The sequence below is a fragment of the Ceratotherium simum genome, chromosome 2, assembly GCF_057802395.1.
Source record: "Ceratotherium simum simum isolate JZ-2026a chromosome 2, ASM5780239v1, whole genome shotgun sequence".
Taxonomy (NCBI): domain Eukaryota; kingdom Metazoa; phylum Chordata; class Mammalia; order Perissodactyla; family Rhinocerotidae; genus Ceratotherium; species Ceratotherium simum.
Genome location: NC_141901.1, coordinates 33,578,058 through 33,600,402, shown reverse-complemented (window position 1 = coordinate 33,600,402; position 22,345 = coordinate 33,578,058). Strand labels below are relative to the sequence as shown.

Here is a 22,345-nt window from a genome sequence, read left to right as displayed (position 1 = left end):
TCTTTACCAGAGCCTCAAACTCAGTTTTACAAGAATACTAATAAACTTTCAGGGAACAGATAATCCTTACTTTACAAAGTTGTTGCAGAAAATAGAAAAAGGAGAAATACTGTTTAATTCACTTTATATGATTAGTATAATCATGGTTCAGTAAATTATAGTCCTGTTTAGTTTATGAATTTTAATGCAATTATCTTGAATAAAATATTAACTTACTGAATCCAACAATCTATTAAAAGTACTACAACATGGTCAAGTTAAGCAATGCAAGGATGGTCTAATATCAGCAAGTTTATCAATGCAATTTACCGCTATAGTGGAGTGAAGATAGAAGGAACGTGACTATCTCGATAGATGCAAAAACAAACCACTTAATAACTTTCAAAACATTTCTGATGAAAACTCTAAAATAGCCTTCTCAAAGACTACAGCAAACATTATGCTTAAATGGAGAAAAGTTCTAAACTTTCCATATAATCCTGGGAACCACACAAGAATGCCCGTGATTAAACCTGACTACTGTTTAATGTATACTGGAGGTCATAGCCAATCAAGTAAACACAGAAAATAAATAAGACGCATCAGTATTGAAAGGAAAGAGAACAAAATATTATTTACAGCTCACAAAATCATTTACATAGAATTTGCAATTCAATTTACAAGAGAATCAACAGGTAAACCAGTAGATCTAATGAGAGTATAAACATGTTGCTACTACTATAGCCTGCTAGAAATGTAATAAAACATGACATAATTTATAACCAAACATAAGAATTAATTTAACAGAATATACAAGACATCTATGGTGAAAATGCATGATTCCATTAAAGAACAAAAAAGATAGACCTGAGTAATGTGTATGCATGGGAAAACATCACAGGCATGTCAAGTCTCCTCTAATTACTCTACAAATTCATTGCAATTTCATTCAAAATTCCAGCAAGATATTTTGAGCAACTTAACATATTTATTCTAAAATGTGTATGGAGGAATCAAGGTCCACAAATAGCTAAATCAGACTTGAAAAATAAGAGATGCTAAATCAGCCTTATCCTACCAGACAATAAGACATTACAAAGCCAGGGTATTAGAACCATTGTGATACATTATAAAGGAAGAACCATAAATCAGAGGGGGTAAAATGAATTATTAAGCAGGTTGAAATGGGAAAATTGTCTCAATATATATGGAGCAATACAAAGTTGGATTCTTACCATATACACAGATCATATATTCTAACCATATACACAGATTTATCATTTATTCAACAAATATTTGTTGAGCATCTAGTATGTGTGAAGGACTTTTCTAGACACTGGGGATATGTCAGCGAAAAAGGCAAAAGTCCTTGCCATCATTAAAACTCTAACTGTAGAGGGTAAAAGTATAAAGCTAGTAGAAGAAAATATAAGATGATTTTTTTCGTGATCTTGGAGTAGGGAAGGGCTTATAAAATAAGAATCAAAAAAGCACTTGATGGGTTTGATTACAACATAATTAAATGAGTATACTTTACGACCCACGCATATAGCCCAGAGGAACTCTCACACTTCCATAAAGAGACTTGCACAAGGTTGCCCATCATGGTGTTGTTCCTGGTAGCAGTTTTGGAACCAACTTAGCTGTCTATCCCTAGAGGAATGGATAAGCAAAATGTGGTGGATGAACACTATGGAATACCATCCGTCAGACAGAGGCACTGAATTAGATGTACACTCAACAATATAGAATAGAACCCAACATGACATTGAGTGAAAAAAGTAACAACAGAACTGGAGCAATAGCACCACATCATGTATGTAAATGTAAAAGATATATAGTCACAACCAAGACTGTATATTCTATAAGGGCGCATACATACCAAGTGCATATATCAAATGGTATAGAGCTGGTTCCATTGGAATTCCATTGAATTAGGGATGAAGGGGAGAAAAATGAAATAAAACGAAAAGAAAAGTCCCGTGTGGATTTATGGTGATAGTGAGTTAAGAACTAAGGAATGTGATTAACTCCACTCTCCATGCCTAAGTCAAAAAGAGAAAGAGAAAGAGATTTTTCTCACTGTTAAGAGATGAGAATAGAATCCAGTGATCCTTGAATTGGAAGGTATCTTAGCAGGCAGTCTAATTTCTTCTTGGGACAGGAATCATTTCTCCCACATTCTTGGAAAGTATCACCCTCCACTTGAACTACAAGAGGGCAGACTGTTAGAGCATAGGATAGCTCTAGCAGGTTCAGAATTCTTCTTGTATTGGGCTAAAACTGCCCTCCTATAAACACCAACCATTGGTCTGAGTTCTACTGTCTGGCATTGCACCTGGTGAGTCTTCACCCTCTTTCACAGAACAGCATTTCAAACACTTGGAATAGCTGTTGTAATTGATTGTCTTCCCTCTTCCAGGCCCATATACCCAGATCTTTCAGCTGTTCTTCACATGACCGGTTCAAAGTCTTCCAAAAAATTTCAGGGATTTATAGCTTGACCTCAACATCAGCTATTAAATATGGCTGGCTTATTTGAGAAATGTACTGAAATCCCACTGGGGACCAAGCATCATGCAAGGTGCTATGCATGGGTGCTCAGAAAAAAGGAAATGACTTCTGTGAGAGTTATAATTGACAGATCTTGAACTAATAGTCTGGTTCTACTGGATTTTGAAATGTATAAATCTCTGCCATCCAGAATGAGTGACCATATTTTATATATTGATTTATTCAGCCTTTTATTCAAGAAATATTCACTGAATATATGTTCTGTGCCAAGGACTGCAGTAGGCTCTGGAAACTGGAACATGCTTTTTTGTACCATAGAGAATCAAAGACCTAGGACAAAACCCTGGGGAGCAGGCCTGCTTCTGGTGTCCTTTGCTGAAGCAGCCAACAGGATTTGGCTCCCCCAGCTCTCTGAATATGGCTGCATTTCATTACTTCTCTACTTGGTAGTAGCTATGTAATTCTGTGACCCATGACTTCAGGATGGCGCACACTTTGGGATTCCAGCCACAATGTCTGTTCATGTTGTCTGCAAGTCTAGAGTTCCTCTCTTTAATAAATTTGAAAGATAAGGCCAGTGAGGTGAAATGAATCACTATAGTTTGAAGATGGGTAAGAGAATGGGCAATGAATTTGGTACATTCCACACTAAACACATCTTTATTAAAATTTTGAGCTAGCAGAAAAATTCAAAGGGCCTTAGAACCAATTCAACAAACCCTTCAGGGGTCTGCTTCCAGTCAGTAACTTCTATGAACTGGACATAGCTCTGTATAGCACACATTTCTACACCCTGTGGAGGATACAAGGGAGACTCAACCATACTTTGGTAGCACTTAAAACCTAGTTGGGAACAAGAAGCACACATAGGAGAATATCTTTAAAATCTCCACACATATCACTGTACAGAACCACATCCATGCTGCTGAAGTGGTTGGTGCACAAATGAAATTAGGCAAAATCAAGGACAACGTGTGTTCAGAGAAATGTTGGGCAGGAAAATCAAGATTAGAAAGAAGGAGAAAGAGCTGGAAGGTGAGTAGCCCAGGCCGGAGGGAGAAGGGCACACGAGTGGGTCAGGGCCCCCACCTTTACCAAGACCAGTATAGACAGGTGCAGAGAATGTATTGGCTGTTTTGGGAGGCTGGGACCCTGATCCCTTGCTGATGCTGTATACATCTCCATCACTCCAGGACTCCTCAACTCCACCAGACACAACCAGGCTTAGCAGAGAGGCTGGGGCTGTGTGTATCACCCCACTCAGCCACTTGTTTTATAGATGAAGAAATGGAGACCTAGAGAGAGAAAGAGGTTTGTCCAAAGATGGCCACAGGACTGGAACACAGGCTCCTAAGTCATGGCTAAGTGTGATCTCTTCTGTATGAAGCTGTCCCTCTGACTGCCTGGTCAGAAGGAGGATGTCAACCATGATGTAGTGGTAGTACCTTTAACAAGTCAAGGAAATAAGTTCAGGCTGTCCTATCCCAAGAAAGAAGAGTGAGAGGGGAAAAGACGTTTCGAAGCTCCTCGTGATGTATGCATAGGAGGCAGGGACATGGGGAGTGATTTCTCTGAGGCTGGTGGACAGAACATCTTCACTCTCCCAGACCAGGAGAGTCTGGATTGTCCCCTAAAGGTCAGCCTTCCAGACCGACACTTGCAGGAGAAGCAGGGTCACCAGTGAGAGCTGTCACCCATCCCTAATTGCTTTGTCCAGAATTCTTATCTTCAAGGCAAGACATCCACATAGTCACTGTTCCCTGGGGGAAAAAAAGAAGACCAGCCATGAGGCTCAACACCCAGGAGTCACCTCCACCAACCATACCCAAAGGAAAGAAGACCTCTCCCCAGCCACAGGGTGATCTTGATGCCACCTCAAAGTGACATTTTCAAGGACATTACCACAGGGAGCTCCCCTGGCAAAATAGGGGGAGGGGGTCTCTTAATAAGTCAAGCATCAGAGTTTCCAACAACAGATGCCTCCATTCGCCAGCAGAAAACCTGTACCTCCCTCAGAGTGAGAACATCTGAAACTTGTTCTACAGAGGCCAAGGGAAGAGGAGGAAGACAATGAGGCTGATAGGATGTTTCCCCCGTGATAGTTGAGGATTTGAGCGCTTACTCTGCCAGGGCTGACCAAGCATAGACAATTGGTGGGGTGAGGCTTTGTCCCAGTTCTTGGGAAAGAGCTGTAAAGGGTTCTCCTCTTGGGATTTGTGATTATTTTATCAATGCAACCAGGGTGCAAATACTACTACCACCCTAAGCACCCTCAGCAACTCATCTGGGTTTGCCTAAGGGCTGCAGCACAGGAACATTCCTGGGTTTCTAGCTCTGCCCCCTTTAATACTTTTGTTTTCTATAAGTTTTGGTGGAAAATGGCCATGGGACTACATCTGTAGCTGAGCCTATAGGAAATGACTTTGTGTGTACATGGGTGCACAATCCCCCGCATGGGGAGGGAGGGGGACAGAGAAACAATGGTAGAGGAGGAGTTTTTATTTTAGTCATTAAAAAGCTATTCTTAGTCTGTTGGGGAGGTGAGAAGCTGGCTGTGGCAGCCTAAAAGGCGACTTCGTTGTAGACAGGGTAGAATGTGTGTGGGGTGACTGCAGGCTCCCCAGAACTCTCTGTCCTCTGCCTTTCTCCCTAGCTAGCACATCTGCTCCCATCACCATCACCTGCCCACTGATAACTGAAATCCCTTTAACTGGGAGTATAACCGTACATCCCATAGAGTTAGATCGTAAATGTCTCAGGAAGTCTGAGTTAAATTCAAACTAGGCTGTAACTGACAGATACTAGATTATTTTCTGAGAGCAGATTCAAGGGCTGTGGGTAAGCAAGAGCAGCTGCTCGTGATATGATTTGAGAGGCCTCAGCATGGATTCTCTGCACTTAAATTTACTGACCGTCTCTCATTTTCCACCATGGCTTAATACCTTTAGGGACATATCTGAAATAATTTGTCCCCTAACACTATATAAATGAATGCTTAGCAAATGTTGAGCAAAATGTAACAGGATAAGCCTTGGGTTAGGGGTTGAAGCGATTTTCTCATTTGAAAATTATGCCTATTTGTCCATCTATACCCAAACCTGTGTGGTTTGCACAAGGTCACAGAATGAGTTTGAAGTCAGCTCTTCCAGAGGGCTCAGGAACCACTCTTGTTCCCCTGCTATCTACACACAGAGAGCTCTGTATGTTGGCCACCTTCAGGGGCTCAAAGATACCACTTCCCAACAAGGTGGAAAGTGCTCTCAGTAGGTGAAGCCTTTTAGAGATGACATAATAGAAAAGGGCATTTATCTGTATTGATTCTACAAAGTAGGCCAGTGGTGGAAATGGGACTAAGGTTCCTTTCTGATCCCTGGGTAAGAGTTTTTACCATAATTATCTTCCAACTTTATCTTTGATCTTCTCCACCTCAGGCAGGGGCTGGTTCTCTTTATTGGCTTTGAAAGGTGAACCACCAGCCCTTGATTTGGTTTTTCAAATTTGGAGATCAATTCCTTTAGGTTTGGAAAGATCTGTTTTCGAGCACCTTCCACAGTCTGCAAAATACAAGAAGGAGATCACTCGTCATGGTGCAGTTATGTGTGAAAAGTGACACTTCTCAAAACAGTGGTTTTCTGGGTGGCCTCTGAGCTAGCAAACTGAAAACAAGTGCCTGGCAGTTCATGCTTAAGATCTCACACCAATTGCACTACACAGAAACCCTTGTTTTTAAGACGACCTCTGACTTGAGAGCTACTCTGAGTAAAGAGGATTAACAATCAAGGAACCATCTCAGTCTGCAGTATTGAGTGAGCCCCCATCCTTGAAATGCCCCTCCGTGTCTGAGTAATAACTGATTTGGAGGTCTCTCTGTTTTGTCCAGATAAGAGACAAAAAAGGGTATTAAGGAATTATCCAGAATTTCCCAAAGTCTGCACAAAAAAGAAATAAATATTTTAAAATAAGTTGCTTTTTAGAACACATTTTATTTTGAAATAATTTCAGACTTGAAAAGTTACAAAAATATTTTTTAAAATTGCCATCTATATGCTTTACCCACACCCCAAATGTTATTTTATTATATTTGCTTTTTATTCTCCCCTTCTAAATATATATAAATGTCTATGTGCATATATATACATATCTATGTGCATATATATATATACATAAAATATTTTTTTCAAAAAAACCCTTTTAACCCTAAACACTTCAGTATTTCGTAAAAAGCAGGGACATTACATATCCACACTATAATGATTAAAATAAGGAAACTGATCTTGATGCAGTACTATATTTACTAATCTATAGACCTTATTCAAATTTTGTCAATTGCCTCAATAATGTCCTTTTATAGCAAAAGACAAATTTTATATCTATCTCTCTGGGGATCATTGTATATTCTAATCTCTTTCAGATATTCACAATGAACATTTATATTTAAGATTCTGAGAAATCTTGCAGTAAAAAATCTACTTGACCTTGTGTGCAAATGTTTCAGAAAGATTTCAGGATTCTCTGTCAGTTATTAAAGAGTCAATCACATTTATTATACTCTACTCCCTAAGCCAGAGAAGTAAATTAAAAAGAAGCAAAAAAGTTTTTCTGATTAGCTCTCAGTAAACCAGAAAAATTAAAGAAATCTCTAAGACTGCCGGTTGACTGCTGCTTCCCTTTATATTTTCATACAACTATGGAGCCCACTTGACTTCCTAGACTTTCAGACCTCTCCCCACCTTCTACCCCCATCCTGGACAATGTTTAGTTTTCTAATTCAGCAGTGGTCCTACGTGGAAGCCAGGTTGGTGCATTTGACCAACGGAGGAACCAGGGTTGTGTACCTCTACACTTTTGAATAACAGCTTTGGTTATTCAAAAATGGGACCAAACTCTAGTGCCTTCCTATGTCTCTCAGAGAAAGACAAGGTTAACTATTGATCTGACTCTAACTCTGCACGGTGCTTCCCTTTTTAGAATGCCTCCACATGGCCACGTCTCAGATTCAAGATATCATCTCAGGTTCTGCCCTCTCCACTTTTTGTCATTGTTGTTGTTACAGGAGTTCTTGTTATGTTCTTACCTGTATATTGTAATACCCATATGTCTCTTTGAAGATTCGGTATGTGTAGACGAAATTTTTAAACCTGTGGAAAGATGACTGTGTGAAATCATATTGTTCTTATATGCAAATCCAGGTAACATCTACCATTATATACCATTATATTTTGTCAGTCTTGGATCCCAAAAAGAAACTGATCATTTTCATGCCTTCTCATCAGTGAGAATGTGAAAGAGACAGAGGTTTTGAAATGAGGACCCCTGTTCTAACGGTGGAAGTCTGGGCTGTAGCAAAGAGGATAAGGAGAGAGAATTTACAATTTCCATGGTCTTGGTATTTCTCTCTAGTTTTTTCACTGAGCTCTAAGTTGATACAATAAACAAAACACCATTGAGCCATTCCGATATTGTTTATTAAATGGTGTCATTGACCTAATTAGAGCTAGTTAGTGTAACTAAAATAGAGAATGTTGGGAATTTTATCTAAGGAAGCGATTGTGCTCTTGTTCCTCATTGGAACAGGAACCATTGGCTAAGTAATCTAACCAGAATTTAGATAACAGATCCAATCTAGCAATTTCCAAAGCAAGAAATAGCATACCTTACCATTTTTCTTCAATTTCAATGTGTCATCAATTGTAAGATACAGTATCAATTTAATAATAGCTTTTCCAGGAGAAAAATGCATGTATTAACATAGGCTATATGATCGCTATCAACTGTTAAACATGTTCTGATTCCACAGAAATATTAAAATGTAAAAAATGAGAATCAAATACATTGACATGAGGTTCAAATTATCTGATTGATCTCCCCCTACTTGCACCCATGCCAAAGAATCAAATGACTAATCTTTTGACTGAATTGGGAAGTCAGATAGCTACGTATAGCGTTAAGGTACAGGAGACTTCATCGCTGAGTTAGCAATTGACTTCAAATCCCAATTTTTTTGTGGAGTTTCTTGAGGCCAGAATAAGCCAGCGGATATCCCCAAATCACATGGAAAGCAACAAAATGTTTTACATGAGTCCTTGTCCACATGTGACAAAGTATCCTGCAGTCTGGGAAGAAGCCTCAAAAATGTCTTTTCACAGAAATATTGTTCAAGTCAGGATCAAAACAAGGTCCATACATTCCATTTGGTTGATCACATAGTATTTTTTGTGTGTGTGCGCGTGAGCAAGATTAGCCCTGAGCTAACATCTATTGCCAATCCTCGTCTTTTTGCTGAGGAAGATTGGCCCTAGGCTAACATCCATGCCCATCTTCCTCTACTTTATATGGGACGCCACCACAGCATGGCTTGACAAGTGGTGCATTAGTGTGCCCCTGGGATCTGAACCAGTGAACCCCAGGCCGCTGCAGCAGAGTGCGTGCACTTAACGGCTGGGCCACCGGGCTGGCCCCTGATCACATAGTTTTTTGAAAGCCAACTATCATATAGCCTATGTTAAATTCTTCAATAAATGACTTTATTTTTAATTATATTGTTGTATTATCAGCCTGAGAAAATCTTCACTAAAGGAGAATGAAAGAATAAAACAAAAGGAGGTTCTATGTTAATTAGTCCAAAAGCCAAATATGTCAAATTATAAACAGACATTGCTGAAATATGGTCTTATTCTTTGCAAAGTATTTTTAATGAAATAACAAGCCACATTGCCACAATGCTTTACAAGAACTTGTGATACCTATATGCATTTATTTGGGAATATTTACCAAAAAACAATATAAGAGATTACAGAGCAGTGAGATTAGTATCCATTCTATATGACTATGGGATTATTTGGTAAACGTAAAAATTTATTTTTAATGCTCCCTGTTCTAATTATTATTTTATAAATGCCATTTACAAAACTTTTAAGAGAAACATGACTTTTCAGCATGCATTTACACTAAAGAGAGGTAAAAAGACCAAGCTTCCCCTAGGCCTACTGACCGCATCGCCAGTGGGGATGGGGTGCACCCTCCTTACCCCCCAACACTTGCAGTCTTGCTTCCACTTTCTCTGCCTTGAATCCACTGGAGTAATCTCTTCATGGCCTTTATCCCTATTTGTCAGTCACTTACAAGCACCCCAGTATCGCAGGTCATCTTTTTCTCCTGTTTTCTAATCCTACAACGCTCTGTATAGCCTCTGTTGTGTCCCTTTCTCTCCAACTCCTGAAATCTTTCCACTGTGCTCTCTGGAACTCAAGGTCCACCATTATCAAAGTCCCCTATATCTTTAACTTGTTCTCTAATCATCCCTGTCATTTTATTGCTCTAAAAGAAACCCAGCTCTGGCCCGCAGACACCGCTTCCCCTGCACCCTCTAAAAGGCTGCTGCTTTTTCCCACGGCCCTTTTGACTACAGGGTCTAGCAGTGAGGCCAGTATTCTCCTTGGTCTATGGTTCTTCACTGTTGTTTCCCTTCTTCCTCCAAATCCTCAGCTTTGAGTTTCACATCATTAGATTATATCACCTACTCCCTCTCATTACTGCTGACATCTCCTGATCCCTGGGTTATTGCCACTCATTTCTCCAGATTTTAGCTCCCAGCTCACTGTCACTATCTTCAATACTATTCCTGCCTAAATCTTCAGCAATTTCAATGCACACGTAGATTAGCCTTCAACATTCCAATCTCTCAGTTCCTTGAATTCCTCTCCTCCAGTGTTCTTGTCCTCCACCTATATCAGCCACTCACTCCCGTGTGGACGACTAGGACTGGCTACATAATTTGTGGGGCCCAGGGAAAAATGAAGATGTAAGGCCCCTTGTTAAAAAATTATTAGGAATTTCAAGGCCGTGACAGCAAAGTGTTAAACCAAGTGCAGGGCATAGGTTGAAGCTAGCCCTCCTTGTAACATTGACCTTGTAATTGCTAGTAACTGCAATACTTTCATAATGTGAATTTCATGTATCCCACTTTGTTTTCCTGACTTCTCATCTTTCCAGATCCTTCCTCTAGTATGCTGACCCCAACAATCCCTTGATATCATAGACCCTCCAAACCTTTGATCCTACCACTTTTCAGGGTTTCTCACATGTTTTCACTCCCTTCTTTACGCAGCCTAAATTGCTTGTCCACCATTATAATCATTCCCTTATATACTCCTTTACCATCTTTCACTTTATTTACTCAAATATTTAGCAAAACCAAAACCCTGATTAAGCCCAACTCTCTACAGCTGTATGTGGCTGGGGAGAAACATACAACTTTGTTGCCTGGCCTCACTTTAGATTTGACCACAAACCTCAAGTGGGCTCTTGCCCTTTAGGCACTAATTTACCTTCACATTCTCAACAATGATTCTACACCATCTCCTTTCTTCTTAAACCCTCAACGCCTCACTCTTAACTCATGATTTCACTGAGAAGATTAAAGCAATCAGAAGAGAATTTCCAGATTCCCATCACCACACCTATTTGCATCTGCATTTGTATACTCTGCCTTTACTAGCATAGATGAACTTCGCATGTGGCTCTCTAAAGCTAATCCCTCCTATTTCCACTGGATGCCATCTGCTTTCATCTATTCAAGGACAGAGTTCTAGCAATTTTTTCCTCTTTCTCTGACATCATTAATTATTATTCTTTACACAACAGCTGGAGTGGTCCTTTTAAAAATGTGAGTCAGAGTGAGGTCTAAGATGGTAGCGTAGGAAGATCTTGAACTCATCTCCTCCACAGACACACTGAATCTACAGCTACATATGGCTCATTTCCCTCTAAAGAAGATCTGAAAACTAGATGAACTGCTTCTCCAAAACAAGGGATAGAAGGACCATGTTGAGACAGGTAGAAGAGGCAGAGACATAGTAAAGGTAGTAGATTAATCACTTATAAAGCTACTATGAAGGTTAAAGGACAAACGTAGTAAAATTAATTAAAACTATAATAATTAGTTAAGGATACATACAATAAAAAGATGTAAAATGTGACATCAAAACCAAAATGTGTGTGTGGGGTAAAAATGTAGAGTTTTGGAATGTGTTTAAATTTAAGTTGCTATCAACTTAAAATAGACTGCTATATATGTAGGATAATATATGTTAACCTCATGGTAACCACAAAGTAAAAGCTTATAGTAAATACACAAAAGAAAATGAGACAGGAATCTAAACATAACATTAAAGAAAATAATCAAAACACAAGGGAAGAGATAAAAAGAAGAAGAAAGGAAGTGAGAGGAACTACAAAAACAGCCAGAAAACAAATAACAAAATGGCAATTAGTACATACCTATCAATAATTACTTGAAATGTAAGTGGACTAAATTCTCCAATCAAAAGACATAGATTATTTGTTTAACTGCTAGTCACATATTGCCGATCATTAACCTATACCATAACCAGGCTATTGTACAAAGGCCACAAAGACGTGTTTTAACATGTATCAGCAGGTTCTCAAATCTGATATGAAACTTTGCTGACATTGGAATGAGTTATTTCTCAGGAACCAAAAGGGTTGAGGAGGCCATCTGAGACTGAAACGTGTTTTTAAGGAAGGAAATAACGTCAGACCCTGTGGGCAGAACAGAAGATGAGAAGTCCGGAGAATTGATGCCAGAAACAGTCTGACGCCTCCCTATTCTTCCCTCCTCCCTATGTAACTGCCTCAAGATTTTGTGCTTGCTTAAGATGGTCTGTGGGATGTGAGTCCACCAACTTCCAATTTCGCTAGCTAATTGAATAAATCCCTTTCTTGACCACCAACTCATATTGCAATTGATTGGCATCACATTGTGGCAAGCAGAGCGAGCCCTTGCTCAGTTACAGTTGAAAGGATAAAAAATCAAGACTCATCTATATACTACCTACAAGAGACTCACTTCAGAAGTAAGAACACATTAAAACTGAAAGTGAAGAGGTAGAAAAAGATATTACATGCAAATGAAAATGAAAAGAAAGCTGGTGTAGCTATACTTATATCAGACAAAATACTTTAAAACAAAGACTATAATAAAAGACAAGGGCATTACACAATGATAAAGGGGTTAATCCAGCAAGAATATATACATTTATAAATACACATGCACCCAACATAAGAGGACCAAAATATATAAAGCAAATATTAACAGACCTAAAGGGAGAAATTGACAGCAATACAATAATAGTAGGGCACTTTAACACTCCACTTACAGCAATGGATAGATCATCCAGACAGAAAATCAATATGGAAACATCAGCCTTATATGTCACATTAGACTAGATGGACTTAACAGATATATACAGAACATTCCATCCAAAAGCAGCAGAATACATAGTCTTCTCAAGTGCACATGGAACATTCTCCAGGATAGATCACACATTAGGCCACAAAACAAGTCTCAATAAATTCAAGAAGATGGAAATCATATCAAGCATCTTTTCCAACCACAATGCTATGAAACTAGAAATCAGTTATAAAAGAAAACTGGAAAAAGTACAACTACATGGAGATTAAACAACATGTTATCAAACAACTACTGGGTCATAGAAGAAATCAAAGGTGAAATAAAAAAATACTAGAGATAAATGAAAACAGAAACATGACATACCAAAATCTATGGGATACAGCAATAGTGGTTCTAAGAGGAAGTTCATAGCAATACAGGCTTACTTCAAGAAATAAGAAATCTCAAATAAAAAATCTAACTACACTTAAAGGAACTGGAAAAAGAAGAACAAAGTTCAAGGTTAGTATAAGGAAGGAAATAATAAAGATCAGAGTGGAAATAAATGAAATAGAGACTAGAAAGACAATAGGAAAGATCAATGAAGCTAAGAGCTGGTTCTTTGAAGAGAGAAAGAAAATTGACAAACTTTTAGCTAGACTCACCAAAAAAAGAAGAGAGAGGGCTCAAATAAATAAAATCAGAAATGAAAGAGAAGTTACAATTGATACCACAGAAATACAAAGGATTGTAAGAGATTACTATGAACAATTATATGTCACCAAATTGGACAACCTAGAAGAAATGGATAAATTTCTAGGAACATACAATCTTCCAAGACTGAATCATGAAGAAATATAAAATCTGAATACACTGATAACTAGTAAGGAGACTGAATCAGTAAATAAAAACCTCCCAACAGACAAAAGCCCAGGTTTAGATGGCTTCACAGGTGAATTCTACCAAACATTCAAAGAAAATTTAGTACCTATCCTTCTCAAACTCTTCCAAGAAGATCAAAGCTGTAGGTATCATGTTCCCTGATTTCAAACAATACTACAAAGCTATAGTAATCAAAACAGTATGGTATTGGCATAAAAACAGAGCCCAGAAATAAACCCAGGCATATATGGTCAATTAATTTATGACAAAGTAGGCAAGAATATGCAATGGGGAAAGAAGCGTCTCTTTAATAAATGGTGTTGGGAAAACTGGCTAGCTACATGCAAAAGAATGAAACTAAACCACTATCTTACACCATACACAAAAATTAACTCAGAATGGATTAAAGACTTGAACATAAGACCTGAGACCATAAAGCTCCTAGAAGAAAATATATGCCATAAGCTCCTTGGTCTTAGAGACGTTTTTTGGATTTCACTCCAAAGGCAAGGGAAACAAAAGCAAAAATAAACAAATGGGACTACATCAAACTAAACAGCTTCTGCACAGCAAAAGAAACCATCAACAAAATGAAAAGGCAACCTACTGAATGGGAGAAAATATTTGCAAATCATATATATGATAATGGGTTAATATTTAAAATACATAAAGAACTCATACAACTCCATCACAAAAGAACAAAAAATATGATTAAAAAACAGGCAGAGGATCTGAAGAGACATTTTTCCAAAGAAGACATGCAAATGGCCATCAGGCACATGAAAAGATGTTCAACACCACTAATCGTCAGGGAAATGAAAATCAAAACCACATTGAGATATCACCTTACACCTGTCAGAATGGCTATTATCAAAAAGACAAGAAATAACAAGTGTTGCCGAGGATGTGGAGAAAAGGGAACCCTCACGCACTATTGGTGGGAATGTAAATTGGGGCAGCTACTGTGGAAAACAGTATGGAGGTTCCTCAAAAAATTAAAAATAGAACGACCATATAACCCAGCAATTCTACTACTGGGTATTTATTTGATGAAAATGAAAACCCTAATTTGAAAACATATGCACCACTATGTGCATATATTGCAGCATTAATTACAATAGTCAAGAGATGGAAGCAACCTAAGTGCCCACCAGTGGATGAATGGATAAAGAAGATGTGGTATATGTACACAATGGAATATTACTTAGCAATAAAAAAGAATGAAATCTTACCATTTGCAACAACAAGGATGGACTTTGAGGGTATTATGCTAAGTGAAATGTCTAGACAGACAAAGACAAATACTGCACGATTTCACTTATATGTGGAATCTAAAAAACAAAACAAAGAAAACAAACCCCAGACTCATAGATACAGAGAACAGATTGGTGGTTGCCAGAGGGGAGGGAAGTTGGAAGGGTGAAATGCATGATGGAGATTGAGAAGTACAAACTTCCAGTTATAAAATAAATAAGTCATAGGGATATAATGTACAACATGGGGAATATAATCAATAATATTTTATTAACTTTGTATGCTGACAGATGGTAACTAGACTTTTCATGGTGATCATTTCACAAAGTATACAAAAGTCAAATCACTATGTTATATACCTGAAACTAACATAATATTGTATGTCAATTATACTTCAAAAATAAAAAAAAAGTGAGTCAGATCACGTCACTCCTCTGCACAAAAATCTGGTCAATTTTAAAGAAGAAAAATCAGATTGGGTATGTGTTTGTTTGTGGTAGTGGTCGTGGGAGGGTGTTCCTGTCTTAACAGGTCTCAAGTCTTCTTATAAAGCTATAATTAAGACAGCAAGGAACTGGTTCCAGAGTAGAAAAGATATTAATGGAATAAAATCGAGAGCCCAGAAACAGACCACTATATGTGTGAAAACTTGATACATGACAGAGCTGGCACAGCCAATTGGTGAGGAGAAGATGGACTATTTGTTAAATGGTAATGGTAATGTTTTCATGTGGAAACAAATAAAATTGGATCCTTACTTCAGACTCTAATTGCAAACTCATTTATGAAAAAAAAACATTAAACTTAGGAGAATTAAATATAAGTGAACAACTTATATTGAGTTAAGGAAGGAGTTCTTAAATCACAACAAGTACAAGCTATAAGAAAAGAGTAATAAACTTACTATATTAAAATTAAAACTTCTATTTATCAAAATATATCATTAACAAAGGGAAAAGTCCACCGATTGGGAGAAAATAATTGCAACACTAATATACAATAAAAACACTAGTGTACGATAAGAAAAAGACAAATGGAATGGCCAATAAACGTATGAAAAGATGCTTCACTTCACTATCAATCGGGGAAAACAAGTTAAACCACAATTAGATATCATTTCATACCAGATTGGCAAAGATTTAAGAGCCTACTAATAAGAAATATTGGCTGTGATGCGGAGCTATACAAAGTTTTATATACTACTGGTGGTAGTGTAATTAGATACTAATGTCTTAGCAATTTGGCAAAATATAGTAAAGTTGAAATGTGTACAATCTATGAGCCCAAATGTCTGCTCTTTGAGATTGCAATATTGGAACAAAACAGACAATGCTAATATTTTCTTATTTATTAAAAAGCAAAGATCAGTGAATCTAAATATTTAACAAAAATTTAAATATTTAATATGATTTAATAAAAATCATAAATATATTATGAAATATCGAGTAAAAGTGTAAATTAATGAAAACATAAAATAAATACATATTTTCTAATATGAATGATCATTAGATTAAACTAATTAAAATACAATATGCAAAAATAATAAACACTCCATAAAACTTATTAAATTACAATTAATAATGAAAAATTTGAAATAAAACAGCTTTTTTTAGTGCAATTTTGAGACAGAGTAAAAAGAAGGACAGAGGAAAGGAAGAAGGGAAGGAGAGAGAAGAAGGCAGGGAGGGAGGGTGTATCAGTGGTGTCATTATTGAGTTCTGAGGATTTTTTTGTGCAAATTTTTGCATCTGTTGGAAAAGTTCTATCTATTTATACTAGTTGGGGAATGGTAAAGATGTGAGTATAAGCTAACTTTAAATATTTTCCTTTGATTTTTTCATCTTCAAACAATCCCATCTCTTGTTCTGCAACTTTGAAAAAATCTGTTTTGGACATTTTGGATCTTCATAGGAGCTGATATCTTTTTATTGAAAGCAAGATATAGAGTTCATTGTTTTAAGCCTTTAGTAATCTCGGCGGTTGACTTTCTAGATTCCAGATGCTTACCTGTTCGGAAACAGTCTTTATCCAAACAAAAAACAAAGCAATTAAACAGATAAAAAGGGTTCACCACTAAGTACTTATTATTTTTGACATCAACCTCACCTCTTTTGAAATACACTATTTTGTGGTAAAGGCTATGTTTTTATTCTCTGGTAATTCTCTTTAGGGAGGTTTTACTTTGTCCAGTATTCAGAACAAAGTTTTAGATGCTTCAAAAAACAGACCTAAAATGAATACAGTCTAAAAATTTGTATCCCTGATTTTTCCCCCTGTGCCTTTAGGAGGATGGGATGTGGAAAGGGGTGACTACAGGCTAATTGTCATGGGGAAAGAAGAGTAGTGATGGGTAGATTGGGTTTACCTGGTGTATTCCACTCTTAACAGGTCTCAAGTCTTATAAAACTATGATAATCAATATGACAGTATCCACATACCACAATAGCCAGCCACATGCTATCTTTGCCATCCAAGGCTTTGCTCAAAGACCTGGCAATGCAAGGCAGCTGAGTTGACGATTCAGGGCACTGAGTGCTTCAGGGCACCTTGAGGTGGGGTGCTCCATCAGGAGGAAAGGAGGGGAACTTGTGAAAAATAATCACCCGTTACGTAATTAATGGGCACTTGGGTTGCTTCCACGTCTTGGCTATTGTGAGTAATGCTGCAATGAACATAGGGGTGCATAAATCTCTTTGGATTGTTGATTTCAAGTTCTTTGGATAAATACTCAGTAGTGGGACAGCTGGATCATATGGTATTTCTATTTTTTATTTTTTGAGAAATCTCCATACTGTTTTCTATGGTGGCTGCACCAGTTTGTATTCCCACCAGCAGGGTATGAGGGTTCCCTTTTCTCCACATCTTCTCCAACATTTGTTATTTTTTATCTTGGTAATTGTAGCCATTCTGACTAGTGTAAGGTGATATCTCAAGTGCCCATCAACTGATGAATGGATAAAGAAGATGTGGTGTATATATATACAATGGAATACTACCCTGCCATAAAAAAGACAAAATCGTCCCATTAGCAACAACATGGATGGACCTTGAGGGTATTATGTTAAGCAAAATAAGACAGACACCATATGATTTCACTCATATGTGGAAGATAAAGAAACACATGGACAAAGAAAACAGATTAGTAGTTACCAGAGGGGAAGGGGGTTGGGGGGGTGGGCAAAAGGGCTAAAGGGCTATATATATACGGTGACAGATAAAAATTAGACTATCGGTGGTGAGCATGATGCAGTCTGTACAGAAACTGATAAATAATAATGTACACCTGAAATTTCACAGTTATAAACCACTATGACCTCAATAAAATAATAATAAAAAAATCATCTATTACTATCCAAACATACCATTTATCATACTGCATTCTAATTATCCATTTACTTGTCTGCAATTCACACTTGCCTCTGAGTTCCACAAGGGCAGAATCATGTCTGCTTTGTTCACTCTAGCACATTGCCTGTTTCATAGTACAGACACAATAAATATTGGTTGAGTTGCATTGAATTATCTTAACAAGAAATGTGCCAAGCCTATAATGAAAAGTCTTACCAAGAGACATAAAAGAATACTTCACAGAATAAAGGGAGATGCAATGTTTTTGAATAGAAAGACTGAATATTGCAGAAATATTAATTCTCATCAAACTATATTTTAATTTACATTCCTAGCTCCAACCTGCCCCTGAATTCCAGACTCATTTATCGACCTGTTGACTTAACATCTCTGCTTAGATGTCTACTAGGCGTTTCAAATTTAATGTGTTCAATACCAGTATATACCTGTGCTGGATATTTTCTGTATCTCCATATCCTCTTTCTAAACATCCCCACTCTTCTCTGTGCTCTGACCTTGCCTTCAGTCTTCTGATTGGGTTCATAATGGGAGACATATACAAAGAGCATGTATGGAGATAGATATAAGGGTGTTAACCAAGAAGGATGAAATAAACATTAGTTTGGCTGAATTCATCAATAAGGGCTCACTCACCCAGGATTTAGAATTTAATGTATTAACTCATGCACCTGGGAGTGGCATAATATTCTGCTAGACTGGTTAATTGAAGCATGGATTCAATAATGGCCTATATTCAAGAGAGATCAAAATGCCAAAACTTCCCTGGCATTCTATAGAGAAAGGAATCTGAAGAGAATCAGGAATCAGGGAGATGGGAATGTTGTAATGGATCTGTTTATGCAAACTGCTTAGTCATTTCTCACCCCCTCCAGGTGTCTGAAGGACAGCACCTTCATGATGCACTAAAGAATACATTGTGAGGAGAGCACCAGTATCCTTAAAAACTAGCTAACAACTATAGGTTGGTGCTGACAGTGGGAAATCCTGCAATGGAATTGGGTGCCCTTATTTCAATGGAAATAATGGGATCCAGGAAGAGTAGAGGTCAGGTGTCAGCAGTCAAATGAGAGACAAAGAGGTCACAATTATTATAAACCAGAGGGATATAACCTTGTAAGAGCAGTTTGCTCTACAGGGATCTGTGATGATGTTTAATTGATACACTGGGTTCCAAGGCATGGAATAGATGAGCAGCCTAAAGTGCTATTTGATATAAATGTAGACAGAGAAATTCTAGGTCTGGTGGCAGAACCCTGACTTGACTCACGTAGTAGGGACTCTTGCACCTCTTACCCAATTTGCATGCTTAATCCAGTTCACAGACCCAGAGCCCTTTTGAGAGGGCTACTGGATTTTTATATTCATTTAAGAAAGAAATGTGACCACTCTTCTCCAAGCCTTTCCCAGAAGAACATGCAGCATTTACCAGGGGCAGTATGTACTGCGGAAAGGAAAAATACCCAGTATTTTTGAGAGTTATTTGATACTAGCTCTGAACTGACACTGATCCCTGGAGTCCCCAAATGTTCCCGTGGTCCACCAGTTCAGAGGCAGAACTTGTGGTAGCCAGGTGATAGAAGAAATCTTCACCTCGGCCTATTTCAAGTAGATGCAGTGGGACCGCAGGACCATCCTATGGTTATTTCCCCACTTCCAGAATGCAGTTATGCACTTAGAGAAATTGGGAGACTCTTTTAATTGGTTCTCTGATTCATAGAATGGTGACTATTGTAGTAAGAAGGACCAAGCAGAAGCTCCTATAACTGGCGTCATCTGCCAAGATAGTGAACTAAAAGCAATTTCACATTCCTGGAAGAAATTTCTGTACTAAAGGCACTATCAAAATCATGAAATATGCAGTGTGCTGATTCCTACCACATTCTCATTTAACTCATCTATTTGGCCAGTGCAAACAACAGACGTGTCTTGGAGAATGACTGAATTATTATAACCTCAATCAAAGGTTATTGTGTTTACAGCTGCAGTTTCAAATGTGCATCTTTTTGTGGATAAAATAATCACAGTTCTGGCACCTAGATATAGGAAAAGATTTGCTGTAGATCAAACAAAAGCAAGCTATCTCTCTATCTATCTAGCTAGCTATCAAAAGTTTCTAATAGCAAGGTAGTCAGAACCATTTTGCCTTCATTTGATGGCAGGAATGGCAGTACACAGTCATGGCTTTACATCAAAAGATGTGTCATTTCTCTTTCTCTGGCAAAATATAACCCAGAAAGACCTTAATTATCTTAATATACTATAAAATATGATGTTCGTTCATTTCTAGGTCTGTTTCTATTAACATTTCTTCTTAATATGGATTGTATTTTCTGCCTCTATTCATATCTGGTAAATTTTAATTGGGCTCCAGACATTGTAGATTTTACCTTATTTCATGCTGGGTGTTTTTGTGTTCCTATAGATATTCTTGAACTTTGTTCTAGGATTCAGTTAAGTTCCTTGGAAATAGTTCAATCTTTTGAGGGCTTGTTTTAAAGTTCTGTTAGGTGAGACAAGAGCAGCCTTGAATCTAGAATGCAGTCTCTTCCGCTATTCCGTTCAGTATCCTTCTTATTACTCTAACTGATGCCCATTAATTATGAGATTTTCTTCTCGTCTGTGAGGAAATAACTACTTCCAGACCAGTGTAAGCTCCATAGATTATTCCCTTGGCTCCTTTTGGGTGATTTTTTTACCCTGCCTTGGGTACTTTCCTCATACACATGAGCTATTCAGCACTAAGCTGAAGAATCAAGGAACTCCTCTGCAGATCTCTGGAGATCCTTCTCAGTATCTCTCTCTTCTCTTCTGTATTCTCCTCCCATGAACTCCAGGTGCCTTGGCCTTCCTGGACTCCTAGCTCTATCTCATCAACTCAGGGAGACCATTAGGATCCATCTGGGTAGATAAGGACATTAACAGAGTTATTAAAATTATCTCAGATGTTCAAGAATCTAGAGGAAAGATAGAGCTTGTTAAGCAGAAACATGGAAGACATCAAAGAGACACCCAAATTAAAATTCTAGAGGTAAAAACTACATTGTCTAAGATTAAGACTACTGGATGGGATTAGCAGCAAATTTCACGTTACAGAAGAAAGAAATTAGTGAACTTGAAGACAAAGCAACAGAAACTACCCAAAATGATAATCAGAGTAAAAAGACTGAAAAAAAAATAAATAGAAAACTAGTGAGCTGTGGAACAACTTTGAGTAGCCTAATACACCTGTAATTAGATTCCCTGAAGTGGGAACAGGAAAAGTATTTAAAGAAATATCAGACAAAAAATTTTTAAGTTTGATGAAAACTATAAAAAAAAAAAAAATCTAAGAAATTCAGTGGACTCCAAATTCAAGAAACACAAAGGACATGACACAAAGGTATGTCAAAATCAAATTGCCTAAAACTAATGATAAGGAGAAAATCTTAAAAGCAATTGATGAAAAAAAGATACATACCTACAGAAGAACAAATATAAGAACTATAGCAAACTTCTTATCAGAAACAATGCAAGTCAGGAGACAGCACAGCAAACCCTTTAGAGTATTGAAAGAAAAAATTGTCAACCTAGAAATCTATATCCAGAGAAAATCTTTCAAAAACTGAAAGTGAAAAGAAGATATTTTCAAATACACAAAAGCTAGAATAATTTACACTAGTAGATATGCACTACAAGAAATGTTATAGGAAGTCCTTTAGGCAGACAGAAAGATGATACCAGATGGAAATTCAGATCTATACCAGTGGTTCTCAACGAGAAGTGATTTTTTTTCCCCTAGGGGGACATTTTGCAATGTCTAGAGATATTGCTGGTCATCACAAATTGCACAAGGCATTCCACAAATTGCACAAGATCCAAAATTTCAATAGTGCCAAGGTTGAGGAACCCTTGTACACACAAAGGAATGAAGATTACCAAAGATGGTAAATATATGGGTAAAGCAAGAATATTTTTTCTTATATTTAAAATCACTTTAAAAGATAATTGCTTGCTTAAAGCAAAAATAATAATAATCTATTGTAGGGTTTATAAAATATATAGAAATAAAATGCATGACAATAATAGCACAAAGGCTTGATTAGAGTGTGGAAGAAATGAAAGGATATTCTTGTGAGGTTCTTATACTATAGGTAAAGTGATATAATATTACTCAAA

The 22,345-nt window shown here is 37.4% G+C and overlaps 1 protein-coding gene across 2 annotated transcripts in view; it reads right to left on the bottom strand.

Annotated features, from left to right (window-relative positions):
• Positions 1–587: 587 nt before the first annotated feature.
• The window catches only part of SH2D1B (SH2 domain containing 1B), a 37,568-nt gene continuing 15,810 nt past the window's right edge, over positions 588–22,345 (bottom strand). For both annotated transcript variants that reach the window (XM_014783287.2, XM_087440201.1), the window contains exons 2-4: positions 7,568–7,631; positions 5,882–6,047; positions 588–4,253 (exon numbers count right to left, since the gene is read on the bottom strand). In XM_014783287.2, coding sequence (XP_014638773.1) covers positions 4,222–4,253; positions 5,882–6,047; positions 7,568–7,631 — 262 coding nt within the window. In that variant the 3' untranslated portion in view covers positions 588–4,221. The remainder of the gene's footprint in view (positions 4,254–5,881; positions 6,048–7,567; positions 7,632–22,345) is intronic.